Genomic DNA, 19,470 nt, shown 5'->3' on the forward strand with positions numbered 1-19,470 from the left:
TACCGTCAGTGCAGAGCCTGATGCAGAGCTCGAGCTCACAAACTGTGAGATCATGACCTGAGCTGAAATCAAGAAAGGGTCTCTTAACCGACTGAGCCACCCAGGAACCCCTCAACTGAGTAAATTATAGAGATCTAATTGGCATTATTAATCGATTAATGAAATGAGCAGCATCCCATCTAGCAAGCAGATGGGAATTCCAAAGAGGTGTAGAAAGGGAAAGGTTTTCAAAGCTAAGACAAGGGAATCATGAACAGAAGAATGTATTGTTTCAGTTGAGCTCATCTTCATTTGAGGACAGAAGGGTTTCAGTAGGTGGATTACATTATCTTCCTTTGAGGGATGAAGAGGGCCCACATGACAGATTACCTTATTGGTGCCGGCCAGAAAATTCCTGATTGACTGGTTAAAGGTTACATTCCTGAGGGGCTGAAACTGCAGCTAGGTTAGGTATTAAGTCTTGGTTTACAGATTTGGGGCTTTAACCAAGTGACGCCATTTTTGGGCCTGTGGTTTTCCTTTTAACAAAGGGAAAGCCATTTATCAATTAAGGTTGCTAAAAAATGGAATCTGCTACATTTTGAGTAAGCAAACTCTACATTACTTGAAGTATTCTGTTCACTCGCTAGAGTTTCTTCAGCAGGTCACTCCTTAAAGGGGGAAGTAGACTGGATAACCTTTAAGATCCTTCCCCACCCCAGGGGAATTCTGATTCTTTGATTTTGGCTGTCCACTAAAAACATTTCTAAAGAAGTTAATCAACTGCTCTACCTGTTTACCTCTTCTTAGGTAAGCTGAGTTTCATAGTAAACTATCACTGGTGGCCAGTAATCATGTAAATGAATGGATTGATTACATAGACTGCTTCTTCAGAAGCCTGTATTATTATTAGTCTGTATCATAGGAAATCCTGTGGTCATTTTGTTGTTGTCTTGCAGTATACTGATGGTTGCTTTATTATCATTAAACCTGGAGAACTAGTTCTTACCAAATTACAGTCATCTTTGTTGAAATATAATCAATTAAATACCCATTGATAGGATAAAATGTAACTCTGCTGTCTTGTTTTCCCTCTTCACTTTTAAATGTTGTGCTGAAATTAAAAGTCAGCTAAGCTTGCTTAAAGTAAGTACAGATGAGACGTGTTTTAAGGTGCTTGTATGTGCGTATTTTTTTCTTCCTTTTATTTATTTATTGTGCTCTTTTTTTAAAAATCGTTTTTCTGTCTTGTTGTTGTTGTTTATTTACTTATTTTTGAGAGAAAGCATACAAGCATGGGAGGGACAGAGAGAGAGAGAGGGAGACACAGAATCCAAAGCAGGCTCCAGGCTTCAAGTTATCAGCACAAAGCCTGACCCGGGGCTCGAACTCACAAACTGCGAGATCATGACCTAACCAAAGTTGAAGTCAGGTGCTCAACCAACTAAGCCACTCAGGTGCCTCTTCATTGTGCTTTTTCTAGGCCATTATTCCTGTGACTGGTCCATAGAGTACCTACATCAAAATCAATGCCATGTGTGGTTGGTGGGAGGTGGGGAGGAAGGGACAGGTAGCCAGCCTGTAAAGAAAAGCAGATTCCAGGGGCCTGGAAATTGACATTTCCAAAAGACCTCAGAGACTCATTTCTTTCTTTTTTTCTTTCTTTCTTTCTTTCTTTCTTTCTTTCTTTCTTTCTTTCTTTCTTTCTTTCTTTCTTTCTTCTCTCTCTCTCTCTCTCTCTCTCTCTCTCTCTCTCTCTCTGTCTCCACCCCCCTCCCCTCCCTTTCCTTCTTTCTAGAGAATATGAGTGGGGAGGGGCAGAGAGAGAGGGAGAGAGAGAATCCCAGGCAGGCTCTACACTGTCAGCACAGAGCCTGGTGGCAAGGCTTGATCTCCAGAGCTGTGACATCATGACCGGAGCCGAAACCAAGAGTTGGATGGACGCTTAACTGATTGAGCCATCCAGGCGCCCCAGGCCTCAGGGACTCTAATGTAACTCACATTTGAGGCTCCTAGCTAGAAGGATTTTAGGGATTGTCAACCAACAGCTGTTTTGTAGAATCGCAAGCATAGACATAAATGACACCAGTGCCATGTAGCATATTACTGTTGAAGGAAACATAGAATTTATTAGTTTCCTTTTTTTTTTTTTTTTCACTTTGTATTTGAAACCGTTGACATGAACAGTTAAGTGAATTGCCCAAGGCCTTGCAGATGGGAACCCGTGTCTCCACTGAGTACCACTTGGTTTGGGGGTGGGGAGTACACTGAAGAGAAGAGCTTTTAGAAATTCCATTTGAAAGCTGAAATGAACCAGTGACCAGCCTCCCGTGATGCTTTTTATATGTTGCCATTTTAAATATCATGTGTGTGCCGTCACCGCAGACCTTTTAATGTGTCAATTGAATTGGAAAACAATTCAGTTGAGATTAATTGGGGCCATAATATTTTCTGAGTGTAGTTTTCTGCCTGGTCTGTAGTTGTCCCCCGACTAAGTTCACCAGGTTGCTTTCTCTTCCTGCTTCCCCTACCCCTTCTTCCATGTTAGGTTATCTGTCTAGATCCTCCCCTCTTTTCAAAGAGAGGGTCAACTTTCTATCCCAAACTCTTCCTTTTCATTACCTGCCTTCACTTAGTTCTAGCAACACATTGCCCAACAGACCTGACCTCATACCTGTGGCCGGGAAATTTTGAATCAAATATTTTGACATTGTTTTCGTCTTCTAAAAGTGAACCTGGTACTCCTTGGTAAGTATGAGGCTGAAGGAGTGTCTTGTTGAACTTCAGGACAGGTGCACAGATATACATGGGGATTATTTTATAGGTGAAATCAGGGGGAAGGGAAGTCACACAACAACAGTAGTTTCTCAAAGGCAGTGATGGAGAAAAAGACAAAAATTGACGCTCACAGTTCAATCTGAATAGGAATGTCTAGAAAGGAAGGGGTACAGTCCTAATATTTTACCTTGAAGGGATTTATGACTTGCTCATGTTTTGCATATCACGCATATCTGCATGTGTTATGGTCTTGTTTAACCACTGCTAGTACTAGATGTGAGATTCCCATTTGGATGTAGTTTTGTTCGTTTTTATTGAACATGTTGATCAGTTTTCCTTCTCCCCTTCTTACCGATCCTCGGCTGGTGTAGGCATAGTCTTGGTCATTCCTGATTAGCAAACGGAGGGCTGGTAGGTGTCTGGATGAGATAACTTCAAAATAGATCCATTCTTTTGAGAAGCCTGCTGCTTTTTCAGCTTAGGAAAAAATAGCCGTGTATCAGTGGGGACACCTTCCTGGTAACCTGGTCCCTAAACATAGACCCTTTATTTTCCTTTGTCTCGGGCCCCCTTAGTGATGGGAGGGTTCATTCTTGAGAGTGAAATTGTAGCCTGTTCAGTAAGATTGTTTCTGTGGAACCAGTGTGCCAGGACTAGAAAGTATTTATGCCATAAAGCAGTCTGCTGCCCCTCAAACAGTAACTGTGTCAGCACATTTTTATAGCTGAGAAAATAGCTGGCCAGGGTGACCCAACCTTCCCACAGTTACTCACTCAGAGGTGTTTACTGACTGCCTTTGATCAGACTTCAAATGAGAGAGCCTAACCTATTTGTGGTGTTGTTTACTGTCAGTCCTCAGCCTGCCCTTTGTTTTTCACATACAAACAAAAGAGTGAAAGCAACAGGCTGTGTAAACATGGCTGGTGTATAGGAACTCTCATTTACTTTCCTGGCTTCCCTGGTGTGGTTTAGGTAAGGCAGAGACTAGAACTATAAATTGAACTTGTCATTTCAAAACCCCTTATTAGATCCCAGCCACCAGACAATTTAGAGAAGTTTTATTAGCAATCAAAACACTTTTGTAAAATTAAGTTAATTTCAGAAGATTGCTGGTCTTGGCTGTGAGAGACAATTTCCAGTCTGACATTGGGAACTTGTGAGTGAGGGAGCAGGCCTCCTAGCTTGGAGAGAAAATGGCGTCGGGCAGGTAAACTGTCATTGGTGTCTTGTGAAACATTAAATTCCTTTTTTTAAATTCCATTTCCATAATAACTGTTGCTTTTTTGAAAGTAGTTCTGTTCCATGGATCTCAGATATTGCTCTCTTGCATTGAGATTTCAGGTGCGTGAGTTAAAAGAACTAAGCTAGTAAACCGCGTTGGGATGTTGTCAATAAAATGCCTTTAGAGTGTTGTCAAAGGCTTCCCTTTCCGGCAAGCTCTCTTGCAAGGGCAACTGCTACCCTGAGAATAGTTCAAGGGGATCCTCTTTGGTTTGGTTTGTAAACCTCATTAGAGCAATGGATAATTGCACTCCCCTCAATACATTGAGTAATGATACGTTGGTAAAGCTATACATCAGTATTATTTGTAATGCAGCTCTCAGGTGGGTGATGTTTTTAATGTTCTTTCATTTGTAACATGAATAATGTCCAGTGGCTTGTAAGGAATGAAATCACATATTGTTGTCTGGTTAATAATTGTGGTACTTTTTTCAGACTTGCCCCACTAGAGCGTGACCTTGGAATTGTGAAGCAGAGCACAGATAGCATAGGAAGTGCACGCTTGCCCCTGAGTGCTTCACAAAGTTGTTATGCAAGAAACTATTTGCTGTCCTGTATTCTCCTCACTGTTCTGTCCCCCCCTGGGAGAGGAGGGCCTTGTGGCCAGCCATTTGGGGTGGGAGTGGGGGTCTGGAAAAGAAGAGTGGACATTTTATTCATCCCTCTTCCCCTTTTAACCCTCCTGGAGAGCAGTGAAAACTGGTGAGAGAATGAAGGCAACCCCTTTAAAATCGTCAGGGCCACAGTGAATAAATTCTGCCCATTCCTGCTGGCACATCCTCAGTTGCTCTCCTAGCCATCTCCTTTTAATCAACAATCTTTCTGATCCTTTTCCCTATAAAATTAATAGCCTTTAATGCTTTTCTTTAAAAACAGCAGTTTGTGTCTTAGCTTGGGATGTATAGAATGAAATTTAAAATACTCTGCTCTAAATAATTTTTACACTTAATGAGAACTGCTTGGGAGGGCTCCACTGGAATTATGCTCAGCTTTTTTGACTCACTGTTCTTGGTAACTCCCTCTTGAGTTTGTTACTAGTTGGAATACCAGCTGTTGGGTGAAGTGGTCCTCTTTACTGTGTGTGGGGAAGGGATGAGGGTTCTCACTAATGCTCTTGAGGGGCATGATAGAAAATATGCTGGGCTGGGGTGCCTGGGTGTCTCAGTCAGTTAAGCATCCGACTTTGGCTCAGGTCATGATATCATAGTCTGTGGGTTTGAGCCTCACGTCAGGCTCTATGCTTACAGCTCAGAGCCTGGGACTTCCTTCAGATTCTGTGTCTCCTCTCTCTGCCCCTCCCCCACTCACACTCTGGTGTACGCGTGTGCGCCCGCTCTCTCTCTCTCTCTCTCTCTTTCTCTTTCTCTCTCCCCCCTCCCCCTCCCTCCCTCTCTCAAAAATAAATAAACATTAAAAAAAAGAAAGAACATATACTGGGAAAGAAGGCTTTGAAATAAAGTGCTTAATGCCCTTTGTGATACCTTTAACTTTGCTGCTAATATTTGCAGAGGCTTTTCTTTTTAAAATACCAGAAACCCAGGGCACCTGGATGGCTCAGTTGGTTAAGCAGCCAGCTTCAGCTCAGGTCATGATCTCACAGTTTCGTGGGTTTGAGCTCTGCATCGGCCTCTGTGGTGACAGCTCAGAGCCTGGAGCCTGCTTTGGATTCTGTATCTCCCTCTCTCTCTCTCTCTCTGCCCCTCCCCAGCTCACACTGTGTCTTTGTCTCTCTCAAAAATAAAATAAAAAATTTAAAAAAAATTTTTTAAAAATATCAGAAACCCTTTCTCAGTATTATTGAGTTGTATTTGTATCATTCCTGAGAGCTTTGAAGTTTATATTATAAAGTTCTGGTTTAAGTATAAATAAGCAAATCCATGGGTTATCTGCCATTAAAACCTGACATTACAAATCAAAACAAAGACAGACTGAATCTCCGTGTTCATTTAGATAGTTGAATTAGCAGGGTAATATTGGATGTGTTTCCTCTGTAGACTGGTAACATATATTCCACATTTGGATAAGACAGTAAAGGTGAACTTGAAAGCGGGGCCAAGAGACCTTGGGAGGTCGAGCTTCAGCATCAGTTGTGAGCACACTGTTTTCTGTTTTTGTTTTGTTTTGTTTTTTGTTTTTTCCCAAAGAGCAACTTCTTGAACTATTTCTCATAGGCCTTCTATGTAATTCTTTAATCATTTCTATTGCTAGACCAGAGTTGCACCAAATAGTCCCGCTGCTTGAGCTGTCTGGGCTATATGCCTGACTCCATGCTGAGCTACAGAGTGTCTGTCACAGAAGCCTCAGGCCAAACGCAGGACACGAAGCTGGGCTCCCCCCTCCCCCCACGCACTTCTGTGCACCTGCGCATTACTCATTCTGCATGCCATTCTCTCCGTAATTAAGAACAGAAATGCTTGTTCTCTTCAATGTCATTGTGTCCTTGGCATCCTGCACGGGCTCTGGCAACTAGACCGGGTTCAGCAAAGGTTTATTGAACTGAACAAAGCAACAATCAAGAGTTGTAAAATCAGGAGGGGAGGGCTGTGTTACCGGCCTCTCAAGGTACTAGTATCTTGGACAGTTTTAGTGTGCATTTCTGAAGCCCTGAATTTAAATCAAGTTCTTTTTAAAACTGTTAGATCATCATGCCTATTGTGAATGGATTCACCAACTGATTTGACTCTTGATTGCCCCAGTCACTGAGAGTTTTCAGTGCTTCCCTTCCCCACCCCATGGATAATTTTTATCTTCCAGTTCTAGAGCTCTTGGCCTCTAATAAAACAATTGCTGCTTATTTATAGTAGTTTATTGTTAACATACGTGTTGTAAAATCCTCTCTGTTACTTTTAATTCCTTATGGCATCTCGTATGATAAGGGTTTATGGAGTTCAATAAAATATTAACTCTGATCACACAGTAATTATGTGGATTTTATTAGCATTTAGGCCTTAAAACAACTTGATAAGGTAAATTGGGTAGATATATCTTAGTTTTATTGAAATTGTAGAAAATTGGGATTTGGGCAGTTTAGTCTCATGTGAGAATTAAACCCTTGTCTTCCAATTCCCGATGCCCTTATAACAGCTAAGTAGGAAAACAAGTTCCAAGAGAAACATTTGGAAAGGAAAGACTTGCATTTCAAATCGGCAAAGCAGGCCAGATAACTAACAAAGCACCTCCTTGTGTGTTGAAATGGTTAAGTGATAAGAGGTGGTGACCCATTATTTATGAATCCTATCAGTAATTCAGTTTTGGTTCTTGGTGGAGTGGTTGACTACAAGATTTCAGCAGGAATGTTTAGTCATTAGGCAATTTGTTGTTATGGTCACTTGCTACTTTTAAGGACAATGGCTGAGCCAGACTAGAAATTCTTGTAATGAAGCCAATGTCAGAGACAAGTGGGGGATCGACTTAGCAGAAAACAAGGGCTGATCCTTTGATTTAGAGCTGTCTCAGGACTTTTGAAAGTTAGGCACACCCAACTTTCTAAGGTTTCCTAGAAATTAGGGAAAGATAACAGGTAATTTGGGGAGAGGTAGAGAGCTAGGAATAGGATGGAGAAGTAGATAACTCTGGGAAAGCATGCATCCTTCCCTTTTTAAATTTTGGTTCTTATTTTTAAATCACAATTAATATATCTTGAATATATTACATTTTTTTAATGGAGGATACTATTTCCAAGGTACACAATGCAAATGTGTTTTTAGAAGAAAAAAATATCAAGAACAAAACAATTAACTTGCTCATTTGAGAAACTGTAATTCTTTCTTTGTCTCTGTGGTGAATGACTGCACACTATTAATTTCTTTATTCATACAGTATTTTTCTTCTAGCAGCACAATGGTAAAGTTGCTTTTCAAATACCGTTACTTGACCGGGCACCGTGCTAGGGTATCTTACATACATTACATCTTGCAGTCCTCAGGACAACCTTGAAAATAGCCTTTGTCATCCCTTTTTTTAAGTCAGAAATGTGCTAACCAGAGAGATTTTAAGAAACTTGCCCAAGGTCATGCTAGACTGTGATAAGGTTCATTCAAACCCAGGCCTCCTTAGATTCATGACTTTTTCTTCTTCACGCTGTTCAGATTCTGCTGCTCCCAGCCTGTTTCCTCTCTGGCAGAATGCCTCTGGGAAGAAGTAGTTCCAGGTTAGAGAGACCAGCCTATCTGAGCCATGGAAATGTGCCATCTATACCTGGCTTCTGTATGAAAATTACACCTAACGGAAAAATGACTTAGCAGCGTTTTAAGGAACAACAAAATTTACTCCAGAAGGAAAGTAAAATTAGAAGCGACTAAATCTACTCTACCAAATCCAAAGGGCCCTTTAAATGCTTATTTCTGTAATTACTAATGTGTTCAGGGGTTGATAATCTTTTAAAATCTTGCTGAATTTAGACAGCGCCTGAAATGCCTCCTTGCATTTGTTTATATGTCCGTATTCCCATAATTAGACTATCAGTCCTTTGAGGATGGAGAATGTATCTTACTGGTCTTTGCATAGCACAGCATCTTGAAATAGCATCCTCCCAAATACAACTGTATGAGGAATGAAAATGTCCTCTAGGAGACTTCTACTCTGTTGCTTTTTGATAATTTGTTAGTAACTCCAGTTTTACTATCTTCCCCCCCCCCCCCCGCCTTTTTTTTTTTTTTTGGTTATATGCTCATCATCTTAAAAAAATGAAGTGAAATTCACATAACATAAAGTTAACGCTTTTAATTCATTGGCATTTAGTAAATTAGTAAATTCACTGTGCTGTGTAATCACTAGTTCTATTCTGAAACATTTTCATCTTCCCTAAAAGAAACTCTGCTCCCAGTAAGCAGTTTCTCTCTAGATCCCTCCCCACCCCCCCTCAGCCCTTAGAAACAACAAATTTGAGTTCTGTCTCTTTTGATTTCCTTATTCTGGATATTTCATATAAATGGAATTATATATAATATGTGATCTTTTGTGACTGGCTTTCACTTAACATAATGTTTTCAAGTTTCATCCACATTGTAGCATATTTGATTCCTTTTTATGGCTGAATAATATTTCTTTGTATTCTGTCATATTTTATTTATCCATTCATACTTGAATGGACCTTTTGGCTCTTTCCATCTTTTGGTTTTTGTCAGTAGTACTGCTGTGAATGTGTGTGTATATGTCTTTGAGTTCCTGTTTTTGATTCTTCTGGTTATATACCAAGGAGTTATATTGATGGGTCATATGGTAATTTTATGTTGAAATTTTTGAAGAAGCACCAAACTGTTTTCCACAGGGACTCTACCATTTTACATTCTTACCAGCAGTGTACAAGAATTCCAATTTCTCCACATCCTCCCCAACACTTATTTTCCATTTTTCTGAGAATAGCCATTGGAGTGGGCGTAAAGTGGCACCTCATTGTGGTTTTAATTTGTGTTTCCTTAATGACTAATGATGTTGAACATGTCATGCTTGTTGGCTGTTTGTATATCTTCTTTGGTGTAATGTCTATTCAAGCCTTTTGCCCATTTTTAAATTGGGCTGTTTACTTTTTTATTGCCTTGTAAGAATTCTTTATATTTTTGGGATGCAGGTCTCTTATCAGATATATGACTTGTAAATATTTTTCCTCATTCTGTAGTTTGTGAGTTCACTTTCTTACAAATGTCTCTGCACCAAAGTTTTTAATTTTGATGAATTCCAGGTTTTTTGTTGTTCTTGCTTGTGCTTTTGGTATCAGATCTCAGAATTCATTGTCCAATTCAACATCATGAAATGTAGCCTGTCTTCTTCAAGAGTTTCATGGTTTTAGCTCTTGTATGTAGGTCTCTGATCCATTTTTTTTTTAATTTTTTTTTTAACGTTTATTTATTTTTGAGACAGAGAGAGACAGAGCATGAGCAAGGGAGGGTCAGAGAGAGAGGGAGACACAGAATCTGAAACGGGCTCCAGGCTCTGAGCTGTCAGCACAGAGCCTGACGTGGGGCTCGAACTCACGGACCGCGAGATCATGACCTGAGCCGAAGTCGGCCACTTAACCGACTGAGCCACCCAGGCGCCCCAGTCTCTGATCCATTTTGAATTAAGTTTTGTATATGATGTCAAGTAGAGGCCCAAATTTATTCTTGTGTCTGTTTGGGGCATTTGGCAATTCCATATGAATTTGAGGATTAGCTTTTCCATTTCTGCCCAAAAGGCCACTGGAATCTTGATGGAGACTACATTGCCTGTGTGATCACTTTGAGTAGCCATCTTAACGATATTAAGTTTCCATCCCATGTCTTCATTTAGGTGTTCTTTAGTTCCACTTAGGTCTTTAATTTATTTCAGTAATGTAGTTTAAGTGTCAAAGTTTTTCACCCCCCTTGGTTACATTTATTTCTTAGATATTCTTTTGGATGCTGTTGTAAATGGAATTGGTCTTTTTAAATTTCTTTTTCAGATTGTTCATTGCTGGTGTATAAAAACTCAATTGAGTTATGTGTTGCATTGTACCCTGCAAATTTACTGAATTCATTTATTAGCTCTAGTAATTTTTTATGGAATCTTTAGGATTTTCCTCATACACGATTATGTCATCTGTGAGTAGATCTGGTTTTACTTCTTCCTTTCCAATTTGGATGCCTCTTCTTCCCCCCAACCCCCCCAATTGTCCTGTTGAATAGTGGTGATGAAAGTGGGCATTCTTGTCTTGTTCCTGATGTTGCGGGGGGTGGGGGGTGGAATTTCAGTCTTTACCCATTAGGTATGATGTTAGCTGGGGGTGCTTATCATCTTTTAACCCACTAAATCATAGGTTATCAACGTGTGGCCCCTGGACAGCAGCATGTGTATCACCTGAAAACTTGGTAGAAATGCTAATACTTGGGACCTGCCCCAGACCTTCTGATTCTGAAACTGTGGGAAGCAGAGGTTAGAAACTAGATTTAAGAAACACTCCAGGTGATTCTGGTATACACTAGATTTTAAGTTTCTTTGAAGTTAGGATGTTTGTTTTGAGGACCTGTGCCTCATTTTTTTGTATTCCTTTTCATTCTCTTGTGTGATTAATCAGTGTGGAATAATTTTAAAAAATGAAAATAAGAAAAAGAAAGTTGGGGCGCCTGGGTGGTTCAGTTGGTTACGTGTCTGACTTCGGCTCAGGTCATGATCTCACGATTCTTGAGTTCTAGCTCCATGTCTGCAGATCCCGCTTCAGATCCTTTGTCTTCTTCTCTCTCTGCCCTTCCCTGGCTTGTGCTCTGTCTCTCTCAAAATAAATAAGCTTAAAAAAAAGGAAAAAAAGAAAATGTCAAAAGTTTCCCAAAGTGCCTGCACAATCTCTTATTTTGTCTACATGTTTTGAGCCACCATAAATAATTGGAAATTCATTATTAGACATTTATAAAATTCATCAGAAAACCTCACATTTCATATTCAGTCTTAGATCAATGACAAGCAGCACAGTGCACTTTGATGTAGACCATTTGTTCTGATAGTGACTTGCACTATAATTATCTGCTTACCTGCTAGCTAGGGACTTATCCTTTGGACTACTGCTGGCAAGAATTTCTCTTTTGGCTATTTAGAAAGACATGAGGGTCACTTTTATAGGGTTTATTGGATTTTATCACATCATTATTTTGCCTTTGCTTTTATTTTTCTCAGTTTCTTTTATCTTGCTATGTTGTGATTTCAGCCCCCTTACATCTTTTTTGAACAAGACAATATTTAACTATTAAGATAAGAATGTAATCTATTGCTACTAAGGACTATTGTTGAAAATAGCCATTTGGGCACACAGTATCAGTTTATAGACAAATACACTAAGTGTGTTTAGTCACTGCTTATTTACCTATTGGTGAATACTCCGCTTTTTAAAATACCATTTAAAATTGTCCAAAATTGTGGGATAGTTATTTATTTATAGCTGGCCTTTTTCTAAAGCTGGTTTAAATGATAATTTATACCCTGCGTTCCAATTTTCCACCACTCTTACGTGTCTGATCCTCCTTGGTATGCTCAGCTCAAGTCCATCTAGTTAACCTTGCCCCCAGAATGGGCGAAGGTTCTGAGTATAGCATCAGAGCATGGGTTATATACGTGTGTGAGCTCTGGGCGTCACTGGTAGCAGGAAGAAGCACAGAGTGAAGCAGAATGTCCTCACAGCCTTGGCAGGAGCTCAGAATCTCTCCATGGACATGTGTGGTCCTAAAAATACAACCCTGGGCTTTCCTTCAGTCTCTTTGATGTGGGAGTATAGTCCTCGCATCATTGTAGGAATTACTGTTGATTGACTACACTGCTCTCCAGTCTTTCTTGTTCAAGGTTTGCTATAAGCAAATGAAAAATCATTAACAAATGCTAGCAGACTTCTAAGATGGTAGACCATGCACTTGCATATTGCAGTTAAATTTTTTAATGACTATAAACAATCATGGTTCTTATTAGTGTTTCACATCTTGTTCAGTGGGGGGAAAAAAAGGAATTCTTGACATTTGAAGTCATAGGCTAAAACCTGAAATTGATCAAATTACCCAAGGCATTTTTTTCATGGGGTTACTTGGCTCTTAGCAAACATTCTTCTTCCATTCTAAAAATTGTGCATGTGACATTTTTCATCTGTCTATGGAAGAGTTCATGCGGTCTCTAGCTGGGCTTGCTTCTTAATTACGTTCCCCCAAAAAGAAATCTGACCATAGTTTGGAAGTACTGTGTATATGTGTTTACTTTTGTTTTTAGATTATTTGACGTATACATATCTGTGCATATCTACCTATATGTAACGTAAGTGTTTAATTAAAGCTTCCAAATACATAAGAAATTCAAAATTTTTTTGAAAAGTTTTAATAGTTCAGTGCTTTCCCAATATAGTCAGAGAGGAGATTGGTTTGAGAAAAGTGTGTGGCTCCCTCCTCCTTCCCCCAATATATCAAGTGTTAGTTTGAACAAGAAAAGAATAATTTTCAGCATATTCTAAGAGCTGTATCATTTAAGTCTTGTGTGTTGATTAAAGGGTATTGATTAAAAAATCAAAAGGAAACTAGTAGTCCTAGAAGTTTAGTAAGAGCACTTTGTTTTCATTAGGGAAGGGTAGTAATAATATCAGGGGGGTTCTCAAACACAAACAGTTCGGCAGAGGCAGTAAACTCACTGATTAGATCAGTATTTGGAGAAACTTTAACTTCTCATACCACCATTGTGAATGGATTTCATTTTGCTAGCTCTTACGCTCCTAAATGCCTGTGGGTATGGTGGTGTATTTCAGAAAGGAGAGGAACCTTGGGGTTCCAAGGCACAGCTGAGTTTTGGGAGCCATCACTATATATTTTGCAATGCCCTTTGAAAGGGTTTGAGGACAGTGACAAGAGGAAGGGGGAACAAGCATGTTAAAGTCATTTGGCTACTTTCGAAATCAAGGCGGGGAAGAAAACATTTTCTGGCTGTAAATCACTTAGTTGTCCTACACGCTTTAAAGCATTTTATACAAATGACTTTAACAGTTTTAGGGGTCATGTCTGGGGTTAAGAGACTGTTTGCCTGGTGTATATTTCAATGATTAAAAAGCAATATTTTATGGAGATGGTACCATTTCTGTTCACAGTCTGTACTGTGAAATATTTGATATTTATCTGATGAGCAAGGTTTGCCTCTTAAGTCAATAATACATCAAATGTATTCTTGTTGAGTTTGTGTTACAGGAACATGGACTATTTAAAAAAAAAATTGTACTCAGTGTAATTGTAACAAACAAGACAAAGCAGAAAGTTACAAATCAACAGAAAAAAATTGTAACGATTTTGATGAGCCGTTATTGTGCCATGCAGTGCTCTAAGCACTTTTTCCCATATTATTGAACTTAGTCTTTAAACCCAACCTAGTGAGGTAGGAATTGTTATTCTCGTTTGTAACTGTTGAGAAGTGAGACTCAGAAAGTCTAAATGAATTGTCTAAGGTCACACACCCAGTGTGAATAGTGAGCTAGGGACTGAAACCAGTCAGAGGCCATGCTTTTAACACCTGCTTATAAAGCTGAGTGCATTAACCCTTGGGTTTCACAGACAGTGCTCAGGCTACGGCTGAAATACTTGCCGATGTGTTTTTTAAAGTGAGTCAAATAAAAATTTAGTAAATGCCTAAATGTCTTGATGGCTGGGGCCAAAATGCTGAGGCTGAAGAGAACGATGGATTTGGAAGATGATTTGGAAAGTGCCTTCAGTGGCTGGTGGTTGGATTAGTTTAAGTCGCACTTAAAAATGGAATGGGGTCATGCAGTTATCCACTCTCATGTTGTCGTTGTCTTTCGCCTTCATTGATTTGCCAGTGTGTTAGCATGTGCGTTACTGCTGTGGTTTTGTATCTGTTCAGAACTTATCACATAGTTTAGTTGCTTGGTATATTGTCCATGGAGCTGGAGTGAATGCTATAGTCATAAGGAGCTTTACGTGAAGATTAGCATCTTTTCTGCCTTGCTCCTTTACCCTGTACTTGCAGACCTGCTGATAGGCACCCAGTATCCTTGTCCCTCCACACACCCTGCACTGGCCTCCCCTGCAAAGTATTTATAACACTGGTTCGTACTCGCAGGTGAAAGGTGCATTATGCTTCCAGTGTAAATGTAGCACTGGGTAGTGGGATCTGTCTTCTTTTGCCAAGAAAAGTGTTGTCTTTCTCTTGGTTTTTGTTACAGCCAAACAATTTTAATTGCCCACAGCACAACACACTTTAGGAGAAAGCAAATAAACAACACAAGGCACTTGGAGCCAGGAAGTCGCATCTCAGACTAGAAACACAGCTTCGGACGGACATTTGGGCAGTGGGTTGCTAAATAGGGCAGCCAGCTACCAAACTAAAAACCAGTGACCGTGAGCTTCTTGCACTTCTAGGGAAATCATTTAATCACAGGGTCATTGGAAGGGTGTTAGAAGTTGATTTTAACCTATGATGATCAGTTTCTTTGTAATTAAATATTAACTCAAACTGTGTCTGCGGTAACTAACTTCAGTAACTGCTCCTCTTTGTTTTCCGTAGACATGTGGTTAACGTTTATTGAATTTAATATTTTGAAAATAACGTCTTGTTAACTGAATGCTTTACTTTGAAATAATCCAGGTAAATTTGACACGAGTGTTCCCGATAGTGCCTGCTTTTACAGTAGGATCTATTTTTTTTTCCTTAAAAATAGTCCAAGTAATTAATTCTCTTCAGTTTTGATAATATTTTTAAAACACCAATATCATTTTGAATAACGTGTGTTTCTTCAACTCTTGATATCTTACTCTTGTCTCTTATAGGACCTGCTGAAGTTCCCATGATGTCACCTAATGGATCCATTCCCCCCATCCATGTGCCTCCAGGTTACATCTCACAGGTAACCATTGGATGGACTCCTCCGCTCATTATGGGCACTATCGTTGTTTCAAGAGAATATATGCTACAACTTAAAAACTTACCTCAAAGTTAATTTCGTTAGGGTAATGCTAGAGTTGCCATCATTTTTATAGCACCACATAGTCCTTCCCAAGTCTTGCCTCTTAACTGGCCGGGGAGCCAGAGAGAGAGAAACACAGTAGGGCGCCTAGGCTGTCCTCAGCCAAGGTGCGTTGACACCTGATCATGCTGGAGAGATTTCCTTCTATCTGTACCACAATTTGCTGGAAAGAAAGAATTGGTAGATAGGTTTAATTAGTAAAAATACCAAAGGAGACATTGTTAAAGCAAATAGGGTCTGCCCCTGTATGATTGGAGTCTCATTTCTCTGCAATGTGTCCTCACCTGGGCTTGGTGAATTGTTGAGTATGATGAGAGGAGAACTTGGCTGCTGTTGTACTTAGATTTCTCTGAGATATAATTTTTCTTAGTAAAATAGCAATAGCAATTTAAAAAGTGATAGCGGTTTCGGAGGTACGTGGGAAGGATTAGAGAAGAAGTCAGGATAAATGCTAAAGGAGAAACCAGACAAAGTTTACGACGCTCAGGGTGCCTGGAACGTGGATGTCTGTACAAACTTTCATTTTGTCCTGTGCTCACTGCAGGATGAGCACGTCCCTTCTCTCCCGGTACAGCTTCCTTTCCAGATGCCGAATTGACTGTTTTTCTCTCTGCCCATTTTGTTCTTTCTTTGTGCGCTTATGAGAGCATTCTGTGCTCCTTAGGAAAAAAAAAAATCCAGAAAAGACAGGAGAGAATAGAAAAGAAAATATTTATAATTTTACTACCCATGGAAGAGAATCATTGCATTAACATTTTTTGGATTATATTCTGGATTTTGTCCCTTTCTATTCTTCCTCTGTCTGCTTTTAAAGTGGTTTAAAATCTGTAATTTTCAGTTTTTAATGATTTTGTTAGGGTGAAAAAAATTGGCAGTTACATAGGAAAATTGCTAAAGTGCAGGCAGGAATCAAAGATTTATCCTTCTCTGATGTTAAAACTTAGCCATTTCTTCACTGTCTGAGCCATAGTGCAGCCACTATAATTTCATTTTTTCCATCCCTACTTTTACATGAGCCAATTTGACATCTTTTTTTTTTTTTTTTTTGAATAGTCAAAATGTCGGCCAGTTTCCCCACTGTTGCAAATAAATGACTTGTTTTACACAAGTCTTTGTAAATAAGAATCGGTAGAAGGAGAAAGGGTGCAGAGCAGGCCCCTCCAGCCAGGACACGCAATGATGGATCACGTTCACGTCACCAGTCAATTAACAGAAAAGAACAGGAATGTAGAATTCCATTATGTCTCCTCATTTATTTTGAGGAAGTGTTTCATTCCATTGAACCGTGTACAGTTCTCACAATTGTGACAGCAGAAATAACACCTCCTTTCACACACTAAAGGTCCATTTAAGGAATAGCAGTTAAAAGTTGGGACATTCTAGGGCAGAGAAGCTCCAGTGTGCTTTTCCTTGCTAGTGGTGTTCCTGTGATTGCACTCACTACAAAACGTTTATTTGAGTCCTAGGAAAAACAAAAATTTTAGCCCGTGGTATATTTCTGATTCCCTGAAAACTTCTATAGAGAATCCGGGTAGAGGGATTAATAGCAGAACTGTAAACTCGCTTTCATAAAACTGATGATAGAAACGTAGTGCGATACTTTCTCAAGTGAGAATTAGGGCAGAAAATGCTAGAGGATATTGGAAGGATAGTAGAAATGGAATAATTTGGATGCTCAGTTGAGAAAAGAGAAAAAAGCAGTCTGTAAGGCGTGTGTTCAATTTCATTTAGACTGGGCTCCTGAATCAGAAGAGAGTCCCAGCGTTAAGTATACTACTGATACCTGGCAGTGAAGTCTGTCTGAGTAAAACCAATTGCTTTTCTTTTTTTTAATTTTTTTTTCTTTAACATTTATTATTGCAAGACAGAGAGACACAGAGTGTGAGCCGGGCGGGGGGGGGGGGGGTGGGTAGAAAGAGGGGGAGACACACAGAATCCGAAGCAGGCTCCAGGCTCTGAGCTGTCAGCACAGAGCCAGATGCGGGGCTCAAACTCACGGACCGCGAGATCATGACCTGAGCCGAAGTCAGTCTCTTAACCGACTGAGCCACCCAGGCGCCCCTAAAACCAATTGTTCATATGGAAGAAAACTGACATTTCTACCAATGAAATTCTACATTGGTAGAATGTGTGTACAACATCTTTTTAAAGTGCACAGCACTATACCCTTCAAGGAAATGGGGAAGGTGGAACCAAGAGTAAAATGTCTTAAGAGACTTGTCATCACCAAGAAATCTAAGGAGCAAAGTACATTTTGTCATGTAGTTGTGGAAAGAATCTCTCTCTCTCTCTCTCTCTCTCTCTCTCACACACACACACACACACACACACACACACACACACACACAAATTCTCCTGGCTGGACATATTTGAGAAGTGCCCAATACTGGTCTGACCCTATGTGCATCACCTCTGCACTGTATCCCCACAGTTCTTTTCCTCAAATACATATGGCTCCCTCGTTCAGATCTAGAGTTGGGTGTACATCACATAGAAGCAGAGTTCAGGTTCTCTAGTATAGAGGATGGATCTTGCATAGTTAGCTTTGCTCTCCTTTTGAGGGCCACCTTTTCCTGTTGGCCTACATTGCTACCACCTTAAACTTCTGTCCCTGGGATACATCACAGGTCTTCTCTCAACTACATACTTTTGTACCCATTATTTCTCTCAGAATACTCTAGAGACTTTCTTGGTCTGACAGTTCAGTCATCCTTCTCATTCAAATAGCCCTCCCCAGTGTGACCTTTCAAGAACCTCCAACACAGAAATGGCGGTTCTGTTTTTCAGCATCTTTGGTGCTTTGCCGCCTTCTCCATTATGAAATACAGTATAATTTTATAGCCATCCTCAAGAACTCTTAGTGCCTCGTTGGGATTATATTTGAGAATCTAGAATACTGCCTGGTACCCGATAGTAGGTACCTGATAAATGTTTTTAAATGTAAGTGACTGGCCAAGCTGAAGTAAAGTAAATGTAGCATAGATTTGCTTCAAAGATTTAGAGGTTCAAGTAGAGTAATAAAATACCTGACAGTTGGAAAATTAGCAAGATCAAAGGGATGTATATCTACAAGAATTAAATTCTCTGTATGTGAACTTAAGAGGGAGAGGAATGCCAAGACAGTGCAGAAGAGGAAAGAATAGTCTCTTCAACACATGGTGCTGGGACTGGATATCCAAATGCAGAAGACTGAAGTTGGACCTCTACCTCATAGCATATACAAAAATTAATTCAAAGTGGGTTATAGACCTAAGTGTTAAGAGCTAAGACTGAATAACTCTAGGAGGAACATTTCATAACCTTGGGTTAGGCAATCAATTCTTAGATTTGACAGTAAAGGCACAAACAGCAAAAGGAACAAAAAAAAAAAAAACAAAGAGATACATTGCATTTCATCCAAATTACAACTTTTTGTGTTCCAAAGGACACCATCCACAAAATGAAAAAGGAACTTAGAATGGGAGAAAATATATGCAAATCATATATTTCAGGAGGGACTTGTAAGATTCTGTATATATTCTAGATACAATTGAAGAATAAAAAGCAACCCAATTGAAAAATGGGCAAAGGATCAGAATAGGCATTTCTACGAAGAAGTTGTATACATTGCCAATTAGCACGTGAAAAGATGCTGAATGTTATTGTTTTTTTATTTGTTTGTTTGTTTTTTTCTGGTGCAAAAAGGTGGTTTTATCAAAGCATGGGGCCAGGACCCGTGAGCAGAAAGAGCTGCCAAGGTGCTGAAAATTGTTAACCATCAGGGAAATGCAAATCAAAACCACAATGAAATATACTCCACTCGTACTAGGATGGCTGTAGTTAAAAAGATAGATAATAGCAAGTGTTGGCAAGGATGGTAAACAATTGGAACCGTTATATACTGCATGTGGTGATGTAAAGTGGTACAGCCGCTTTGGAAAACAATTTGGCATTTCCTAAAACAGTTTAATATAGAGTTACCGTATGACTCAGCTATTCCACTCCTA

The 19,470-nt window shown here is 39.7% G+C and overlaps 1 protein-coding gene across 2 annotated transcripts in view; it reads left to right on the plus strand.

The window, feature by feature from the left end:
• The window catches only part of FNDC3B (fibronectin type III domain containing 3B), a 361,487-nt gene that overhangs the window by 176,733 nt on the left and 165,284 nt on the right, over nucleotides 1–19,470 (plus strand). For both annotated transcript variants that reach the window (XM_047099654.1, XM_047099655.1), the window contains exon 4: nucleotides 15,288–15,364. In XM_047099654.1, the coding sequence (XP_046955610.1) occupies nucleotides 15,288–15,364 (77 nt within the window). The remainder of the gene's footprint in view (nucleotides 1–15,287; nucleotides 15,365–19,470) is intronic.

This window comes from Lynx rufus, unplaced genomic scaffold (genome assembly GCF_022079265.1).
Source record: "Lynx rufus isolate CCGP_SWC_20201006 ecotype Redwood Valley unplaced genomic scaffold, mLynRuf1.p SCAF_5, whole genome shotgun sequence".
Lineage (NCBI taxonomy): Eukaryota > Metazoa > Chordata > Mammalia > Carnivora > Felidae > Lynx > Lynx rufus.